Below are 21,050 nucleotides of genomic sequence, written 5' to 3'. Positions count from 1 at the left end.
AATTTTTTTAGCGAGTGATTAGTGAATCTGTGGAATGCTCTCCCACAGAGTCTGGTAGAGGTCAAGTCTGAGACTGTATTTAAGGGAGAATTTGATCACTTCCTGTCTGTTTTAATGCACGGAGTGTTGTGAACAAAGCGGATGAGCTTAGTACATGGATCAGTACTTGGAGCTATGATGTGGTGGCCATTACAGTGACTTGGATGTCTCAGGGACAGGAATGGTTACTTCGAGTGCCAGGCTTTAGATGTTACAGAAAGGACCAGGAGGGAGGCAAAAGAGGTGGGTGCATGGCACAGTTGATGAGAGATAGTGTCACGGCTGCAGAAAAGGTGGACGTGTTGGAGGTTAGGAACAGGAAGGGGTCCATGAACTGGGTGTTTTATTTAGGCCACTGAATAGTAACAGGAATATCGAGGAGCAGATAGGGAAACTGATCCTGGAAAGGTGTAATAATAAGAGTTGTTGTGATGGGAGATTTTAATTTCCCAAATATCGATTGGCATCTCTCTAGATCGAGGGGTTTAGATGGGGTGGAGTTTGTTAGGTGTGTTCAGGAAGGTTTCTTGACACAATATGTAGATAAACCTACAAGATGAGAGCTGTACTTGATTTGGTATTGGGAAATGAACCTGGTCAGGTGTCAGATCTCTCAGTGGGAGAAAATTTTGGAGATAGTGATCACAACTCCATCTCCTTTACAATAGCATTGGAGAGAGATAGGAACAGGCAAGTTAGAAAAGCGTTTAAAAACACAAAATGCCGGCAGAACTCAGCAGGCCAGACAGCATCTATGGGAGGAGGTAGTGACGGCGTTTTGGGCCGAAACCCTTCATCAGGAGTGAAGTAACATGGGATGGTCGAGGGGGGATAAGAAGTGGGGAGAGGGATGAAGTAGAGAGCTGGGAAGTGATAGGCTGGAGGGAAATGGGCTAGGGAGAAGGTAAAGAATGTTGGGAAATAAAAGAGAAAGAAAGGTAGGGCTGGGGGGAGATTGTAGTGAGGGGGGAAAAAAGAGAAAGAGAACCAGACTAAAATTATAGATAGGGATGGGGTAAGGAGGGGGCAGGGGTATTAATGGAGGTCAGTGAGTTGGATGTTCATGCCGGCAGGAACGAGGCTACCTAGGCGGGAGATAAGGTATTGCTCCATCGACCTGCGTGTGGCCTCATCTTGACGGTAGAGGAGGCCATGGTCAGACATATCGGAGTGGGAGTGGTCTGTGGAATTGAAGTGTGTGGCCACAGGGAGATCCCGCCACTGCTGGAGGACTGAGAAAGCGTTTAATCGGAGTAAGGGGAATTTTGAGGCTGTCAGGCAGGAAATTGGAGGCTTAAATTGGAAACAGTTGTTCTCAGGGAAAAGTACGGAAGAAATGTGGCAAATATTCAGGGGATATTTGTGTAGAGCCCTGTATAGGTACATTCCAATGAGAGAGGGAAGTTATGGTAGGGTACAGGAACCGTGGTGTACAAAGGCTGTAATAAATATAATCACGAAGAAAAGAAAAGCTTACAAAAGGTTCAGAGAGCTAGGTTAGAGAACTAGATTATACAGTGAATGGGAAGGAGCTTAAGAAGGAAATTAGGAGAGCCAGAAGGGGCCATGAGAAGGCCTTGGTGGGCAGGATTAAGAAAAATGCCAAGGCATTCTACAAGTATGTGAAGAGCAAGAGGATAAGACATGAAAGAATATCAAGTGTGCCAGTGGGGAAGTGTGTATGGAACCGGAGGAAATAGCAGAGGTACTTAATGAATACTTTACTTCAGTATTCACTGTGGAAAAGGATCTTGGTGATTGGAGTGATGACTTTCAGTAGTCTGAAAAGCTTGGAAAAGTAGATATTAAGGAAGAGAATGTGCTGGAGCTTTTGGAAAGCATCAAGTTGGATAAGTCGCCAGGACCAAACGAAATGTACCCCAGACTACTGTGGGAGGCAAGGGAGGAGATTGCTGAGCCTCTGGCAACGATCTTTGCATCATCAATGGGGATGGGAGAGGTTCCGGAGGATTGGAGGGTTGCAGATGTTGTTCCTTTATTCAAGAAAGGGGGTAGAGATAGCCAAGGAAATTATAGACCAGTGAGTCTTACCTCAGTGGTTGGTAAACTGATGGAGAAGATCCTGAGAGGGAGGATTTATGAACATTTGGAGAAGTATAATATGATCAGGAGTAGTCAGCATGGCTTTGTCAAAGGCAGGTCGTGCCTTATGAGCCTGATAGAATTTTTTGAGGATGTGACTAAATACATTGATGAAGGAAGATCAGTAGATGTAGTGTATATGGATTTCAGCAAGGCATTTGATAAGGTACTCCATACAAGGCTTACTGAGAAAGTAAGGAGGCATGGGATCCACAGGGACATTGCTTTGTGGATTCAGAGCTGACTTGCCCACAGAAGGCAAAGAGTGGTTGTGGATGGGTCATATTCTACATGGAGGTCGGTGACCAGTGGAGTGACTCAGGGATCTGTTCTGAGACCCTTACTGTTCGTGATTTTTATAAATGACCTGGATGAGGAAGTGGAAGGATGAGTTAGTAAATTTGCTGATGACACAAGGTTGGTGCTGTTGTGGATAGTGTGGAGGGCTGTCAGAGGTTACAGCAGGACATTGATAGGATGCAAAAATTGGCTGAGAAGTGGCAGATGGAGTTCAACCCAAATAAGTGTGAAGTGGTTCTTTTTGGTATGTCAAATATGATGGCAGAATATAATATTAATGGTAAGACTCTTGGCAGAGTGGAGGATCAGAGGGATCTTGGGTCCGAGTCCGCAGGATGCTCAAAGCATCTGCGCAGTTTGACAAGTATGTGAAGGTTAAGAAGGCTTACAGTGTATTGGCATTCATCAATCATGGAATTGAATTTAGGAGCTGAGAGGTAATGTTGCAGCTATATAGGACCCTGGTCAGACCCCACTTGGAGTACTGTGCTCAGTTCTGTTCACCTCACTACAGGTAGGATGTGGAAGCCATAGAAAGGGTGCAGAGGAGATTTACAAGGATGGTGCCTGGATTGGGGAGCATGGCTTATGAGAATAGGTTGAGTGAACTCGGCCTTTTCTCCTTGGAGCGACAGAGGATGAGAGGTGACCTGATAGAGGTGTACAAGATGATGAGAGGCATTGATCGTGTGGATAATCAGAGGCTTTTTCCCAGGGCTGAAATGGTTGCCAAAGAGGACACAGGTTTAAGGTGCTGGGGAGTAGGTACAGAGGAGATGTCAGGGGTAAGTCTTTTACTCAGAGAGTGGTGAGTGTGTGGAATGGGCTGCCAGCAATGCTGGTGGAGGCAGATACGATAGGGTCTATTAAGAGACTTTTACATAGGTACATGGAGCTTAGTAAAATAGAAGGCTATAGGTAAGCCTAGTAATTTCTAAGGTAGGGACATGTTCGGCACAACTTTGTGGGCCAAAGGTCCTGTATTGTGCTGTAGGTTTTCTATGTTTCCATGATCAGTCAGGGCATCAAAGGATATGGCAAGAAGGTATGTGTATGAGGTTGGGTGGAATGCAGGAACAGCATAATGGAATGGCGGAGCAGACTCGATGGGGTGAATGGCCTAATTTTGCTTCTACGTCTTGTGGTCTTATAGTGTAAGGTTACAATTCAACTTTAAACTATCAATCTACTCACATTCTGTCAGCCAGTCTCCAGACACTGTTTCTGCAATTTACTCAACATTAGCACCTATACAACAACACTCAGAGTACCAAATAATTGGTTAATTGGGTTTCCTCTCAGACAATTAATATTTACACAACCGATTGGTTAATCGGGATGCCTCTCAGACAATCAATATCTACACAACTGATCAGTTAATCGGGATGCCTCTCAGACAATCAATATCTACACAACTGATCAGTTAATCGGGTTGCCTGTCAGACAATCAATACCTACAAAACTGATCAGTTAATTGGGTTGCCTGTCAGATGATCAATACCTACACAACAGATTGGTTAATTGGGTTGCCTCTCAGACAATCAATACCTACACAATCGGTTCCGTATTAATGAGACGGTCTGTTGTTAGTACAAGTAAGACGGACCCATTGTGCTTTCCCTCACACAATCCCCATGCTCTGCCAACCCCCAGACCTTCTGCTCTTCTCCTGAACAGGTCATCTCCAACATGACCTCCGACTACTTTGCAGCGAGACTCTGGGCGAAGATCACAGACAACACCACGCATGGTATCAAGTACTATGAACCAGAGTCACACACCAGTGAATCCCACGGCACCGCACACATCTCGTTGGTTGCTGAGGACGGCAGTGCTGTGTCGGTGACCAGCTCCATCAACACGTAGTAAGGCACTGGCCCCTCCTAGAACCTGGTGCTTCTGTAGTGGGTGGAGGGTGGATCTGGGTGTGGGGAGAAGAGATGGACAGATGGGGAGATATGTCTGTGTGGGAGGGAGTGGGGGGAGGGGTGGAATTGGGGGAAGGATGGTGCTGAGGGTCACTGGGGGGATAAGATGACTAGGGTTGAGTGCACAGGGTGGGTGGGAGGGTCTGTGGGAAAGGACTCCCAGCCAATGGGCATCTGGAACTCAACAATCTCACCAGTAATGTCCACTGCAGCGTGGACCATCCCTGAACTGCCAGCCCAGCCTTTGTCTCCAGTGGCAACTACAGGACCAGCCATTTCCCAGTCCATAATACGTTTCAGTGCCGCCGAAGGGTTTCGGCCCAAAACATCAACTGTCCTCTCTTCCACGGATGCTGCCTGGCCTGCTGAGTTCCTCCAGCATTTTGTGCGTGTTGCTTGGATTTCCAGCATCTTCGGATTTTCTCTTGTCCATAATACGCTTCAATGGGATCATCTCTCATTGTTCTGAACCAGTGAGTACTGGACATTCAAAACCAAATCATACGTTAACCTTTTCACTCCCGGGATCTTTCTCATGAACCTCATCTGGACCCCCTCCAATCCTTTCTTAAATAAGGGGTGCAACATTCCTCACGATACTCCAAGGATTATAAAGCCTTATCACTACATCCTTGCTGAGTGCTCTCAAAATGAATGCTGACATTGCATTTGCCTTCCTCATCATCACATCAGTCTGCAAGTTAACCACTGTTCTCCATAGGGACATGGAAATCTGCAGCACGTCACCCACAATGTTGGGCGGACCAGGTCGCCTACTCTAGAACCTGCCTAGAATGTCCCCAGTGCATAGCTCTCTAGTTTTCTAAGCTCCATGTACCGTGTTCTCTCGAAACTGCAGAGGTGCTCAGTAACTGAAATAATGCCGTACAGTGTTTGCTGCTGTACAGTTGCAGTTTTCATTTACACTCTATAACGTTTTATTAAAGCGCCACGTCGTTCTCAGGCTGCTTTACCGTTTCCTGCTCAAAGGAACGGTTTGTTGACACAGCTGTGAAAATCGATGGGAAGGAACGTTGAAGTTAACCTTTAGGGAATCCTGCGTGAGGACTCCCAAGTCACTTTGCATCTCTTAATTCTGGATTTTCTCCCTATTAATGCCCCCTTATTTCTTCTATCAAAGTGTAAGTTTGACCTTACACTTCCCTACACTGTATTCCATCTGCCTCTTTCTTTGTCCTTTCTCCTAATCTGCCTAAATCCTTCTGCAGACTCCCTGTTTCCTCAACACTACCTGCCCTTCCACCTGTCTCTGTATCATCTGCAAATTGGCCACAGACCAAAAGACCGTAAGACATAGGAGCAGAATCAGGCCATTCAGCCCATCGAGTCTGTCCCATCATTCCACCATGGCTGATCCCAGATCCCACTCAACCCCATACACCTGCCTTCATATCATATCCATTAATGCCCTGACGGATCAGGGAACCGTCAATTTCAACTTTAAATATACTCATAGACTTGTCCTCACCACAGTCTGTGGCAGAGCATTCCACAGATTCACTACTCTCTGGCTGAAAACATTCCTCTTTACCTCTGTTCTAAAGGGTTGCCCCTCAATTCTGAGGCTGTGTCCTCTAGTTCTGGATATCCCCTCCACAGGAAACATCTTCTCCACATCCACATTATCTAGTCCTTTTAATATTCGGTCAATTTCAATGAGGTCCGCCCGCATTCTTCTAAATCCCAGTGGGTACAGGCCCAAAGCTGCCAAACATTAATCAAACTGCCGGATAGTTTACATCTGAACTGGAGGGGGACAAATATTCTCGCAGGTAGGTTTGCTAGAGAGGCTCCAGTGGATTTAAACTAGATACAAGGGGGGAGGGGAACCAGTGTAGGAACAGATGTATGGGAGAAGGAAGAAAAAGAAGACAGTAAAGTTCTTTGTACTGTTAGAGATAAACAGAGAGGAAGAGGTGGAGAATTTCTTAAATGCATTTATTTTAATGCTAGGAGCATTGTAAGAAAGGTGGATGAGCTTAGAGCATGGATTGATACTTGGAAATATGATGTTGTAGCTATTAGTGAAACATGGTTGCAGGAGGGGTGTGATTAGCAACTAAATATTCTGGGATTTCATTGCTTCAGGTGTGATAGAATCGGAGAGACAAGAGGGGGAGGTGTAGCATTGCTTGTCAGAGAAAATATTACAGTGGTGCTCTGGCAGGATAGATTAGAGAGCTTGTCTAGGGAGGCTATTTGGGTGGAATTGAGGAATGGGAAAGGTGTAGTAACACTTATAGAGGTGTATTATAGACCACCTAATGGGGAGCGAGAATTGGAGGAACAAATTTGTAAGGAGATAGCAGATATTTGTAGTAAGCACAGGGTTGTGATTGTGGGAGATTTTAATTTTCCACACATAGACTGGGAAGCCCATACTGTAAAAGGGATGGATGGTTTGGAGTTTGTAAAATGTGTGCAGGATAGTTTTTTGCAGCAATACATAGAGGTACCAACTAGAGAAGGGGCAGTGTTGGATCTCCTGTTAGGTAATGAGATAGGTCAGGTGACGGAGGTATGTGTTGGGGAGCACTTCGGGTCCAGTGATCACAATGCCATTAGTTTCAATGTAATTATGGAGAAGGATAGGACAGGATCCAGGGTTGAGATTTTTGATTGGAGAAAGGCTAACTTTGAAGAGATGCAAAAGGATTTAGAAGGAGTAGATTGGGACAATTTGTTCTATGGGAAGGATGTAATAGAGAAATGGAGGTCATTTAAAGGTGAAATTTTGAGGGTACAGAATCTTTATGTTGCTATTATGTTGAAAGGAAAGGTTAAAAGTTTGAGAGAGCCATGGTTTTCAAGGGATTTTGGAAACTTGGTTCCGAAAAAGAGAGAGATCTACAATAAATATAGGCAGCGTGGAGTAAATGAGGTGCTCAAGGAATATAAAGAATGTAAAAAGAATCTTAAGAAAGAAATTAGAAAAGCTGAAAGAAGATACGAGGTTGCTTTGGCAAGTAAGCTGAAAATAAATCCAAGGTGTTTCTACAGTTATATTAATGGCAAAAGGATAGTGAGGGATAAAATTGGTCCCTTAAAGAATCAGAGTGGACAGCTATGTGTGGAGCTGAAAGAGATGGGGGAGATTTTGAACAATTTCTTTTCTTCGGTATTCACTAAGGAGAAGGATATTGAATTGTGTAAGGTAAGGGAAACAAGTAGGGAAGTTATGGAAACTATGATGATTAAAGAGGAGGAAATACTGGCGCTTTTAAGGAATATAAAAGTGGATAAGTCTCTGGGTCCTGACAGGATATTCCGTAGGACCTTGAGGGAAGTTAGTGTAGAAATATCAGGGGCTCTGACAGAAATATTTCAAATGTCATTAGAAACGGGGATGGTGTCGGAGGATTGGCGTATTGCTCATGTTGTTCCATTGTTTAAAAAGGGTTCTAAGAGTAAACCTAGCAATTATAGGCCTGTCAGTTTGACGTCAGTGGTGGGTAAATTAATGGAAAGTATTCTTAGAGATGGGTATATATAATCTGGATAGACAGGGTCTGATTAGGAACAGTCAACATGGATTTATGCGTGGAAGGTCATGTTTGACAAATCTTATTGAATTTTTTGAAGAGGTTGCTAAGAAAGTTGACAAGGGTAAAACAGTGGATGTTGTCTATATGGACTTTAGTAAGACCTTTGACAAGGTTCCACATGGAAGGTTAGTTAGGAAGGTTCAATCGTTAGGTGTTAATATTGAAGTAGTAAAATGGATTCAACAGTGGCTGAATGGGAGATGCCAGAGAATAGTGGTGGATAACTGTTTGTCAGATTGGAGGCCGGTGACTAGTGGTGTGCCTCAGGGATCTGTACTGGGTCCAATGTTGTTTGTCATATACATTAATGATCTGGATGATGGGGTGGTAAATTGGATTAGTAAGTATGCAGATGATACTAAGATAAGTGGCATTGTGGATAATGAAGTAGGTTTTCAAAGCTTGCAGAGAGATTTAGGCCAGTTAGAAGAGTGGGCTGAAAGATGGCAGATGGAGTTTAATGCTGATAAGTGTGAGGTGCTACATTTTGGTAGGAATAATCTAAATAGGACATACATGGTAAATGGTAGGGCATTGAAGAATGCGGTAGAACAGAGTGATCTAGGAATAATGGTGCATAGTTCCCTGAAGGTGGAATCTCATGTGGATAGGGTGGTGAAGAAAGCTTTTGGTATGCTGGCCTTTATAAATCAGAGCATTGAGTATAGGAGTTGGGATGTAATGTTAAAATTGTACAAGGCATTGGTAAATAAGACCAAATTTGGAGTATTGTGTACAGTAGTGGTCACTGAATTATAGGAAAGATGTCAACAAAATAGAGAGAGTACAGAGAAGATTTACTAGAAGTTACCTAGGACAGAGAAAGGTTGAACAATTTAGGTCTTTATTCTTTGGAGCACAGAAGGTTGAGGGGGGATTTGATAGAGGTATTTAAAATTATGAGGGGGATAGATAGAGTTGACATGGATAGGCTTTTTCCATTGAGAGTAGGGGAGATTCAAACAAGAGGACATAAGTTGAGAGTTAGGTGGCAAAAGTTTAGGGGTAACACAGGGGGGTATTTCTTTACTCAGAGAGTGGTAGCTGTGTGGAATGAGCTTCCTGTAGAAGTAGTAGAGGCCAGTTCAGTTGTGTCATTTAAGGTAAAATTGGATAGGTATATGGACAGGAAAGGAGTGGAGGGTTATGGGCTGAGTGCGGGTAGGTGGGACTAGGTGAGATTAAGAGTTCGGCACGGACTAGGAGGGCCGGAATGGCCTGTTTCCGTGCTGTGATTGTTATATGGTTATATGGTTATATGAGTGCAGGTCGGTGGGACTAGGTGAGAGTAAGCGTTCAGCACAGACTAGAAGAGCCGAGATTGCCTGTTTCTGTGCTGTAATTATTATATGGTTATGTGGTTATGTTAGCCCCTCCTTTCGTGGAATCATCCTTGTGAACCTCCTCTGGACTCTCTCCAATGACAACACAATCTTTCTGAGATTCGGGGCCCAGAACTGTTGACAATCCTCCAAGTGCAGCCTGACAAGCCTCAGCATTATCTCCTTGCTTTTATATTCTCTCCCCTTTGAAATGAATGCCAACATTTCATTTGCCTTCTTTACCACAGACTCAACCTGTCAATTAACCTTCTGGGAGTCTTGCCTGAGGACTCCTAAGTCCCTTTGCATGTCTAATGTTTGAATTTTCTTCCCATGTAGATAATAGTCCACACTATTGTTCCTTTTACCAAAATGCATTGTCATACATTTCCCAGCACTGTATTCCATCTGCCACTTTTTTGCCCATTCCTCCAATTTATTTAAGTCCTGTTGCAATTACATTACTTCCTCAGCACTACCTACCCCTCCCTTATCTTTGTATCATCCTCAAACTTTGCCACAAAGACATCAATTCCATTATCCAAATCATTGACAAACAATATGAAAACCAGTGGTCCCAATACTGACCCCTGAGGAACACCTCTAGTCACTAGCAGTAACTGGAAAAGGCCCCCTTTATTCCCACTCTCTGCCTCCTGCCTGTCAGACATCCCTTTATCCATGCAGTATCTTTCCTGTAATGCCATAGGATTTTATCTTGTTAAGCAGCCTCGTGTGTGTCACCTGATCAAATGTCTTCCGAAAATCCAAGTAAATAACATCCACTGCCTCTCCTTTGTCCTTGTCTCCCTGCTTTTTACTACCACAAAGAACTCTAACAGATTTGTCAGGCAAGGTTTCCCTTCATAGAAACCATGCTGACTTTGACTTACTTTATCATTAATCCCCAAGTTCTCCTCATCCTTAATAATAGACCCCAACACTTTCCCAACCTCTGAGGTTAGGCTAACTGACCTATAATTTCCTTTATTTTGCCTTCCTCCCTTCTTAAAAAGTGAAGTGACATTTACGATCTTCCAGTCCTCCGGGACCATGCCAGAATCACGTGATTCAAGAAGGATCATGACCAATGCATCCGTTATCTCCCAGGTGACTTATCCACCGTAAGACCTTTCAGTTTGCCCAGCACCTTTACCTTTGTAATAGCAATGGCACGCATTCACGCTCCCTGACACTCACAGACCTCTGGCACACTGCTAGTGTCTTCCACAGTGAAGACAGATGTAAAGTACTCATTATCTTCATCTGTCATTTCTTCATCCCCCAGTACTACCTCACCAGCATCATTGTCCAGTGGTCCGATATCAACTCTCACCTCCCTTTTACTCTTTATATAACTGAAAAACCTTTAGTATTCTGCTTTATATTACCGGCCAGTTTGCCCTCATATTTAATACCCTCGGCAGAGGATGGTATTGGGGATGGACTCAGAGAGGCTGTGCCGGAGGGGATGGTCGTCGGCTCGGAGGTTTGACGGACTCGGAGTCTGCTGTGGTCAGGTCACTTTCACTGTGTGCTGCGTCTGCGAGGCTGGGTTCGACGGAGCTTTCATTGTGTGCTGCGTCTGCGAGGCTGGGTTCGACGGAGCTTTCATTGTGTGCTGTGTCTGCGAGGCTGGGTTCGACGGAGCTTTCACTGTGTGCTGCGTCTGCGAGGCTGGGTTCGACGGAGCTTTCACTGTGTGCTGCGTCTGCGAGGCTGGGTTCGACGCTTTCATTGTGTGCTGCGTCTGCGAGGCTGGGTCCGACGGAGCTTTCATTGTGTGCTGTGTCTGCGAGGCCGGGTTCGACGGAGCTTTCATTGTGTGCTGCGTCTGCGAGGCTGGGTTCGACGGAGCTTTCATTGTGTGCTGTGTCTGCGAGGCTGGGTTCGACGGAGCTTTCACTGTGTGCTGCGTCTGCGAGGCTGGGTTCGACGCTTTCACTGTGTGCTGTGTCTGCGAGGCCGGGTTCGACGGAGCTTTCATTGTGTGCTGCGTCTGCGAGGCTGGGTTCGACGCTTTCACTGTGTGCTGTGTCTGCGAGGCCGGGTTCGACGGAGCTTTCATTGTGTGCTGTGTCTGCGAGGCTGGGTTCGACGGAGCTTTCACTGTGTGCTGCGTCTGCGAGGCTGGGTTCGACGCTTTCACTGTGTGCTGTGTCTGCGAGGCCGGGTTCGACGGAGCTTTCATTGTGTGCTGTGTCTGCGAGGCTGGGTTCGACGGAGCTTTCATTGTGTGCTGTGTCTGCGAGGCTGGGTTCGACGGAGCTTTCATTGTGTGCTGTGTCTGCGAGGCCGGGTTCGACGGAGCTTTCATTGTGTGCTGTGTCTGCGAGGCTGGGTTCGACGGAGCTTTCATTGTGTGCTGTGTCTGCGAGGCCGGGTTCGACGGAGCTTTCACTGTGTGCTGCGTCTGCGAGGCTGGGTTCGACGGAGCTTTCACTGTGTGCTGTGTCTGCGAGGCTGGGTTCGACGGAGCTTTCACTGTGTGCTGTGTCTGCGAGGCCGGGTTCGACGGAGCTTTCATTGTGTGCTGTGTCTGCGAGGCTGGGTTCGACGGAGCTTTCACTGTGTGCTGCGTCTGCGAGGCTGGGTTCGACGGAGCTTTCACTGTGTGCTGCGTCTGCGAGGCTGGGTTCGACGCTTTCACTGTGTGCTGTGTCTGCGAGGCCGGGTTCGACGGAGCTTTCATTGTGTGCTGTGTCTGCGAGGCCGGGTTCGACGGAGCTTTCACTCTGTGCTGCGTCTGCGAGGCTGGGTTCGACGGAGCTTTCACTGTGTGCTGTGTCTGCGAGGCTGGGTTCGACGGAGCTTTCACTGTGTGCTGCGTCTGCGAGGCTGGGTTCGACGGAGCTTTCACTGTGTGCTGTGTCTGCGAGGCCGGGTTCGACGGAGCTTTCACTGTGTGCTGTGTCTGCGAGGCTGGGTTCGACGGAGCTTTCACTGTGTGCTGTGTCTGCGAGGCCGGGTTCGACGGAGCTTTCATTGTGTGCTGTGTCTGCGAGGCTGGGTTCGACGGAGCTTTCACTGTGTGCTGCGTCTGCGAGGCTGGGTTCGACGGAGCTTTCACTGTGTGCTGCGTCTGCGAGGCTGGGTTCGACGCTTTCACTGTGTGCTGTGTCTGCGAGGCCGGGTTCGACGGAGCTTTCATTGTGTGCTGCGTCTGCGAGGCTGGGTTCGACGCTTTCACTGTGTGCTGTGTCTGCGAGGCCGGGTTCGACGGAGCTTTCATTGTGTGCTGTGTCTGCGAGGCTGGGTTCGACGGAGCTTTCATTGTGTGCTGCGTCTGCGAGGCTGGGTTCGACGGAGCTTTCATTGTGTGCTGTGTCTGCGAGGCTGGGTTCGACGCTTTCACTGTGTGCTGTGTCTGCGAGGCTGGGTTCGACGGAGCTTTCACTGTGTGCTGCGTCTGCGAGGCTGGGTTCGACGGAGCTTTCACTGTGTGCTGCGTCTGCGAGGCTGGGTTCGATGGAGCTTTCATTGTGTGCTGCGTCTGCGAGGCTGGGTTCGACGGAGCTTTCATTGTGTGCTGTGTCTGCGAGGCTGGGTTCGACGGAGCTTTCACTGTGTGCTGTGTCTGCGAGGCTGGGTTCGACGGAGCTTTCATTGTGTGCTGCGTCTGCGAGGCTGGGTTCGACGGAGCTTTCACTGTGTGCTGCGTCTGCGAGGCTGGGTTCGACGGAGCTTTCATTGTGTGCTGTGTCTGCGAGGCTGGGTTCGACGGAGCTTTCACTGTGTGCTGTGTCTGCGAGGCTGGGTTCGACGGAGCTTTCATTGTGTGCTGCGTCTGCGAGGCTGGGTTCGACGGAGCTTTCACTGTGTGCTGCGTCTGCGAGGATGGGTTCGACTGAGCTTTCATTGTGTGCTGCGTCTGCGAGGCTGGGTTCGACGGAGCTTTCACTGTGTGCTGCGTCTGCGAGGCTGGGTTCGACGGAGCTTTCACTGTGTGCTGCGTCTGCGAGGATGGGTTCGACTGAGCTTTCACTGTGTGCTGTGTCTGCGAGGCTGGGTTCGATGGAGCTTTCACTGTGTGCTGTGTCTGCGAGGCTGGGTTCGACGGAGCTTTCATTGTGTGCTGCGTCTGCGAGGCTGGGTTCGACGGAGCTTTCACTGTGTGCTGCGTCTGCGAGGCTGGGTTCGATGGAGCTTTCACTGTGTGCTGTGTCTGCGAGGCTGGGTTCGACGGAGCTTTCACTGTGTGCTGCGTCTGCGAGGCTGGGTTCGACGGAGCTTTCATTGTGTGCTGCGTCTGCGAGGCTGGGTTCGACGGAGCTTTCATTGTGTGCTGCGTCTGCGAGGCTGGGTTCGACGGAGCTTTCACTGTGTGCTGCGTCTGCGAGGCTGGGTTCGACGGAGCTTTCACTGTGTGCTGCGTCTGCGAGGCTGGGTTCGACGGAGCTTTCATTGTGTGCTGTGTCTGCGAGGCTGGGTTCGACGGAGCTTTCATTGTGTGCTGCGTCTGCGAGGCTGGGTCCGACGGAGCTTTCACTGTGTGCTGTGTCTGCGAGGCTGGGTTCGACGCTTTCATTGTGTGCTGCGTCTGCGAGGCTGGGTTCGACGGAGCTTTCATTGTGTGCTGCGTCTGCGAGGCTGGGTTCGACGGAGCTTTCACTGTGTGCTGCGTCTGCGAGGCTGGGTTCGACGCTTTCACTGTGTACTGTGTCTGCGAGGCTGGGTTCGACGCTTTCACTGTGTGCTGTGTCTGCGAGGCTGGGTTCGACGCTTTCACTGTGTGCTGTGTCTGCGAGGCCGGGTTCGACGGAGCTTTCATTGTGTGCTGTGTCTGCGAGGCTGGGTTCGACGGAGCTTTCATTGTGTGCTGCGTCTGCGAGGCTGGGTTCGACGGAGCTTTCACTGTGTGCTGCGTCTGCGAGGCTGGGTTCGATGGAGCTTTCATTGTGTGCTGTGTCTGCGAGGCTGGGTTCGACGGAGCTTTCACTGTGTGCTGCGTCTGCGAGGCTGGGTTCGACGGAGCTTTCACTGTGTGTGCTGTGTCTGCGAGGCTGGGTTCGACGGAGCTTTCATTGTGTGCTGCGTCTGCGAGGATGGGTTCGACTGAGCTTTCATTGTGTGCTGCGTCTGCGAGGATGGGTTCGACTGAGCTTTCATTGTGTGCTGCGTCTGCGAGGCTGAGTCGGGCGGCACCGTGGAAGTCCATAGCGGGGGTATTCCCTTCTGCCGCCGGTGTGGGATGGCGAGTCTGTCGGGACCCTGAGGACTTGTGGAAACTGTGTGGTGGTTTCTTTCGAACTTACAGTCTTTTAACAATTTTGGACTATTTTTACTGTGCCCATGGTCTGTTTTTTATCAAATGATGGTATTGTTTGCACTGTTGTAACTATATGTTGTAACTGTGTGGTTTTGTGCAGGTCTTGTAGCTTTAGTTTTTGGTCTTGTTTGTCTAGTGGATTTGGAGCTTCTTTCCTGGGAACGCGCTAAGATGGTAGCACGATATTAATATGCAGCAGCCTCTCCGAACTCTGGATTGGGGATTGCCAATCGTTATGTGAATCTTCTGGTGTAGTCTATTTTGTCGTGTGGTTTGTTGATATCATTCTGGAGGAACGTTGTCTCATTTTTTAACTGCATTGCATTTGTGGCTTTTAAATGACAATAATCTGAATCTGAATATTTCATCTTTTTCCCTTCTTATAGCTTTTTTAGTTGCCTCTTGTTGGTATTTGACAGTTTCCCAATCACTCAACTTCCCACTCACTTTTGCTGCCTTAGATGCCCTTTCCGTGGCTTTTTATGCAGTCCTTAACTTCCCTCCTCAGCCACAGTTGCCTACTCCTGCCATTTGAGAACACTGCTTCTGTGGGACATATCTATCCTGCACCTTGTGAACTATTCCCAGAAACTTCAGCCATCTCTGCTCTGTCGTCATCCCCACCTGTATCCTCCTCCGACCCACCTGGGCAAGCTCCTCTCTCGTGCCTCTGTAATTCCCTTTATTCCATTGCGATACTGATACACCTGACTTATGCTTCTCCCTCTCAAACTGCGTTATGAATTCAATCATATTATCATCACTGCCTCCTCAGGGTTCTTTTATGTTAAATTCCCCACTAAGATCTGGCTTATTCCACAACATCCAATTTAAGATGTCCTTTCCCCGAGTAGGCTCAAGCACAAGCTGCTCTAAAAAGCCGTCTCGTAGGCATCAACAAATACCCTCTCTCGTGACAGGACACCAACCTGACTTACCCAAATCCCTTTGCAAAATGAAGTCCCAATTACAACTGTGTCATTACCTTCATTACATGCCTTTCCTAGCTACAACACCGACCTCTGCGGGCCGCCAACAGTCAGCTGACCAGAAAGTCTCCCATTTTTCCCACTCTGCTTCCTGTCAGTCAGACAATCTTCCATCCCCTCGTACCGTTCCTGTAATACCATGGGTTCTTATCTTGTACAGCAGGCTTATCTACAGCATCTTGTCAAAGGCCTTCTGAAAATCCAGTTTAGCATCCTCCACTGACTCTCCTTTGTCTTGTCAAAGAACTCCAACAGATTTATCAGGCAAGATTTCCCCTTAAGGAAAATATGCTGAGTTTGGCCTATCTTATCAATGTGTCACCAATTACCCTGAAACCTCATCCTTAATAATGAACTCCAACATTTTCCCAACCATTTGAGTTCGGTTAACTGGCCATAATTTCTATTCTCTTGCCTCCCTCCCTTAAAAAGTGCAGGGACATTTACAATTTTCCTGTACTCCGGAATCACTGAGGAATCCAGTGGTTTTTGAACTATCATTACTAAAGCCACCACAATCTCCTCAGCTACTTCTTTCAGAACTCTGGGGTGTAGTTCATCTGGTCCATTTACATTTCTCACCTTCTCCTTAGTAATAGCAACAACACTCCGACTCCCTGACGTTCTCAAATTACTGGTATTCTATCTGTATCTTCCACAGTAAAGACTGACACAAAATATTTATTGAGTTCATCCACCATTTTGTCTGCCTCCCATTGCTACCCCTTCAGCATAACTTTCCAGCAGTGTGATATCCACTCTTGCCTCTCTTTTACTCTCAATATATTTATATATTTGGAAAAATAAAACCCTTTTTCATGATTTGCTGGCCTGACATATTTCGTCTTTCCTCTCCTTTCTGCTTCTTTAGTTGCCTTCTATTGGTTTTTAAAAGCTTCCCAATCCTACAACTTCCCACTAATGTTTGCTTTGTTGTATGCCCTATCTTTTGCTTTGAAAAACTTGGTTTTCAGGGCAGGATTAGCACCGACTATTGGCAACTTCAAATACCTGGGGAGTACCATCTCCAGCGACGGTGCCCTTGATAAAGAAATCACGTCTAGGATCCAGAAAGCAAGCCAGGCACTCGGAAGGCTCCGGGTCAAAGTTCTGCAGCACAAAGACATTCACCTCTCCACTAATCTGAAGATTTCGGCCCGAAACATCGTCACTACCTCCTCCCATAGGTGCTGTCTGGCCTGCTGAGTTCTGCCAGCATTTTGTGTTTTTATTTATTTCCAGCATATGCAGATTCAGTTGTGTTTACAATGCTGTTGTGGTCTCATCACTTCTATATGGCTGTGAAACCTGGACACTGCATCGCAGACATGTCAAAGAGCTTGAACAATTCCACAATCGCGCTCTGCGATCAATCATGTAAATCCGCTGGCAAGACCGTATCTCCAAGCTGACAGTCCTGGACGGAGCCAATTCCACAATCGCGCTCTGCAATCAATAATGTAAATCCGCTGGCAAGACCGTATCTCCAACCTGACAGTCCTGGACCGAGGCAGTTCCACAATCGCGCTCTGCAATCAATCATGTAAATCCGCTGGCAAGACCGTATCTCCAACCTGACAGTCCTGGACCGAGGCAGTTCCACAATCGTGCTCTGCAATCAATCATGTAAATCCGCTGGCAAGACCGTATCTCCAACCTGACAGTCCTGGACCGAGCCAATTCCACAATCGCGCTCTGCGATCAATCATGTAAATCCGCTGGCAAGACCATATCTCCAAGCTGACAGTCCTGGACCGAGGCAATTCCACAATCGCGCTCTGCAATCAATCATGTAAATCCGCTGGCAAGACCGTATCTCCAAGCTGACAGTCCTGGACGGAGCCAATTCCACAATCGCGCTCTGCGATCAATCATGTAAATCCGCTGGCAAGATCGTATCTCCAAGCTGACAGTCCTGGACCGAGGCAATTCCACAATCGCGCTCTGCAATCAATCATGTAAATCCACTAGCAAGACCGTATCTCAACCTGACAGTCCTGGACCGAGCCAATTCCACAATCGCGCTCTGCTATCAATCATGTAAATCCGCTGGCAAGACCGTATCTCCAAGCTGACAGTCCTGGACCGAGCCAATTCCACAATCGCGCTCTGCGATCAATCATGTAAATCCGCTGGCAAGACCGTATCTCCAAGCTGACAGTCCTGGACCGAGCCAATTCCACAATCGCGCTCTGCGATCAATCATGAAAATCCACTGGCAAGACCGTATCTCAACCTGACAGTCCTGGACCGAGCCAATTCCACAATCGCGCTCTGCGATCAATCATGTAAATCCGCTGGCAAGACCGTATCTCAACCTGACAGTCCTGGACCGAGCCAATTCCACAATCGCGCTCTGCGATCAATCATGTAAATCCACTGGCAAGACCGTATCTCCAAGCTGACAGTCCTGGACCGAGCCAATTCCACAATCGCGCTCTGCAATCAATCATGTAAATCCGCTGGCAAGACCGTATCTCCAACCTGACAGTCCTGGACCGAGCCAATTCCACAATCGCGCTCTGCGATCAATCATGTAAATCCGCTGGCAAGACCGTATCTCCAAGCTGACAGTACTGGACCGAGCCAATTCCACAATCGCGCTCTGCAATCAATCATGTAAATCCGCTGGGAAGACCATATCTCCAAGCTGACAGTCCTGGACCGAGCCAATTCCACAATCGCGCTCTGCGATCAATCATGTAAATCCACTGGCAAGACCGTATCTCCAAGCTGACAGTCCTGGACCGAGGCAGTTCCACAATCGCGCTCTGCGATCAATCATGTAAATCCGCTGGCAAGACCGTATCTCCAAGCTGACAGTCCTGGACCGAGCCAATTCCACAATCGCGCTCTGCGATCAATCATGTAAATCCGCTGGCAAGACCGTATCTCCGACCTGACAGTCCTGGACCGAGCCAATTCCACAATCGCGCTCTGCGATCAATCATGTAAATACACTGGCAAGACCGTATCTCCAACCTGACAGTCCAGGACCGAGCCAATTCCACAATCGCGCTCTGCGATCAATCATGTAAATCCGCTGGCAAGACCGTATCTCAACCTGACAGTCCAGGACCGAGCCAATTCCACAATCGCGCTCTGCGATCAATCATGTAAATCCGCTGGCAAGACGGTATCTCCAAGCTGACAGTCCTGGACCGAGCCAATTCCACAATCGCGCTCTGCGATCAATCATGTAAATCCGCTGGCAAGACCGTATCTCCAACCTGACAGTCCTGGACCGAGCCAGTTCCACAATCGCGCTCTGCGATCAATCATGTAAATCCGCTGGCAAGACCGTATCTCCAAGCTGACAGTCCTGGACCGAGCCAATTCCACAATCGCGCTCTGCGATCAATCATGTAAATCCGCTGGCAAGACCGTATCTCAACCTGTCAGTCCTGGACCGAGGCAGTTCCACAGGCATTGAAGCCAACGTTTTGAAGGCTCAGCTCAGATGGACCGGCCGTCTGATCCGCATGGATGAGTCCAGAATGCCGCGCCAGTTGTTCTACGGAGAACTGGAGCAGGGCAACCGTGCCCAAGGTCGCCCAAGGAAGAGGTACAAGGACAACCTCAAGTCAAACCTTAAGTGGGCCAAACTCCAGCCCCGCGATCTCGAACACACTGCTGCTGACCGGTCCAAGTGGCGCAATCTATGCTCCAAGGCAGCAAACAACTTCCAAGCCAACTGGCACATGCAGCGCCTCAGGACGAGTCAAGAGAGACACAGGAAGGCTTCCGCTCCTGCCCCAACAGGCGTCCGCTCCTGCCCCAACAGGCGTCCGCTCCTGCCCCAACAGGCGGAGCTCCTGCCCCAACAGGCGTCCGCTCCTGCCCCAACAGGCGTCCGCTCCTGCCCCAACAGGCGTCCGCTCCTGCCCCAACAGGCGGAGCTCCTGCCCCAACAGGCGTCCGCTCCTGCCCCAACAGGCGTCCGCTCCTGCCCCAACGGGTGGAGCTCCTTGCCCCATCTGCGCTTCGGATTCGCCCTCAGAAGTCATATGCGTCCCCACAGACATTGACCGCGCAACACACTCGTCTTCCTCGGACGTCGAGAGACTACTTCTCATTGATTCATCCAGCCTTTCAGCACTGTGGTCCATATTCCAGGGAAGTGTTATCCGAAGTGCAGATGAAAGGGCTCAGCTTGAAACTCCGACTGTCCGTTGGTGTTGCCTGACCTGCGGACCTCCTCCAGCAGTCGGTGTGTGTCGCTGAAATCCTGGAGGAGTCGATCATCCTTAGAACGAGAGTGAGATCCTATCACTGCACCCAACATTCCCTCCCACTTACAAAGATGACTTTGTGAAGTTCACTTTTGTTTGACGTCTCTGTCACCTAAATTTGTTTTGCTAATGGGAGGTCCAGTGATGCAGTCCACTGTCTCCCAGTTCCAGAGACCCGGGCTCGGTCCTGACCTTGGGTGCTGTCTGTGTGGTGTTTCTGATTTGCTCCTCATCACGTGGGTTAGTAGGTTAATTGGCCAAGGTAAGTTCCGTCAGTGTATATCTGTATATGGTAGAATCAGAGCAATGATGGGGATGTGGGGAGAATGAAGGATTAGTGAAACTGGGTGGTTGGTGCTCAGCATGGACTAGGTGGGATGAAGGGCCTCTCTCTGTGCTTTATCTCCATGACAATATCACTCCTTCCTGTTGCAGTTTTGGATCCAAAGTGAGGTCTAACACCAGTGGCATCATCTTCAACAGTCAAATGGATGACTTCTCCACTCCGCACCAGAAAAATTATTATGATGTTCAACCTTCGGTTCCCAACTTCATCGAACCAGGTCAGCTGGTGTCTGCAGGGCTGTGCCTGTGGAGTGGCATGATCAGGGCTGTGCCCGTGGACTGGAATGAACAGGGCTGTGCCCGAGGAGTGGCATGATCAGGGTTGTGCCCGAGGAGTGGCATGATCAGGGCTGTGCCCATGGAGTAGCATGATCAGGGCTGTGCCCATAGAGTGGCACGATCAGGGCCGTGCCCATGGAGTGGCACGATCAGGGCCGTGCCCGTAGAGTGGCACGATCAGGGCCGTGCCCGTGCAGTGGCACGATCAGGGCCGTGCCCGTGCAGTGGCACGATCAGGGCCGTGCCCGTGCAGTGGCACGATCAGGGCCGTGCCCGTGCAGTGGCACGATCAGGGCCGTGCCCGTGCAGTGGCACGATCAGGGCCGTGCCCTTGCAGTGGCACGATCAGGGCCGTGCCCGTAGAGTGGCACGATCAGGGCCGTGCCCGTGCAGTGGCACGATCAGGGCCGTGCCCGTGCAGTGACACGATCAGGGCCGTGCCCGTAGAGTGGCACGATCAGGGCCGTGCCCGTGCAGTGGCACGATCAGGGCCGTGCCCGTGCAGTGGCACGATCAGGGCCGTGTCAGTGGAATGCATGATCAGGACTGTGTCAGTGGAGTGGCATGATCAGGACTGTGTCCGTGGACTGGCATGATCAGGACTGTGTCAGTGGAGTGGCATGATCAGGACTGTGTCTGTGGAGTGGCATGATCAGGACTGTGTCCGTGGAGTTCCAT

General features: G+C 48.9%; 1 protein-coding gene across 1 annotated transcript in view; it reads left to right on the top strand.

Annotated features, from left to right (window-relative positions):
* The window catches only part of LOC140733778 (glutathione hydrolase 1 proenzyme-like), a 277,967-nt gene extending 257,558 nt beyond the window's left edge, over positions 1–20,409 (top strand). Inside the window, exons 9-10 of the mRNA XM_073057535.1 lie at positions 4,120–4,307; positions 20,184–20,409. Of these exons, the coding sequence (XP_072913636.1) occupies positions 4,120–4,307; positions 20,184–20,409 (414 nt within the window). The remainder of the gene's footprint in view (positions 1–4,119; positions 4,308–20,183) is intronic.
* The last annotated feature ends 641 nt before the right edge of the window (positions 20,410–21,050 follow it).

This window comes from Hemitrygon akajei, chromosome 9, assembly GCF_048418815.1.
Source record: "Hemitrygon akajei chromosome 9, sHemAka1.3, whole genome shotgun sequence".
In the NCBI taxonomy this organism is placed as follows: Eukaryota; Metazoa; Chordata; class Chondrichthyes; order Myliobatiformes; family Dasyatidae; genus Hemitrygon; species Hemitrygon akajei.
This window is presented reverse-complemented; position numbering and strand designations above follow the sequence as displayed.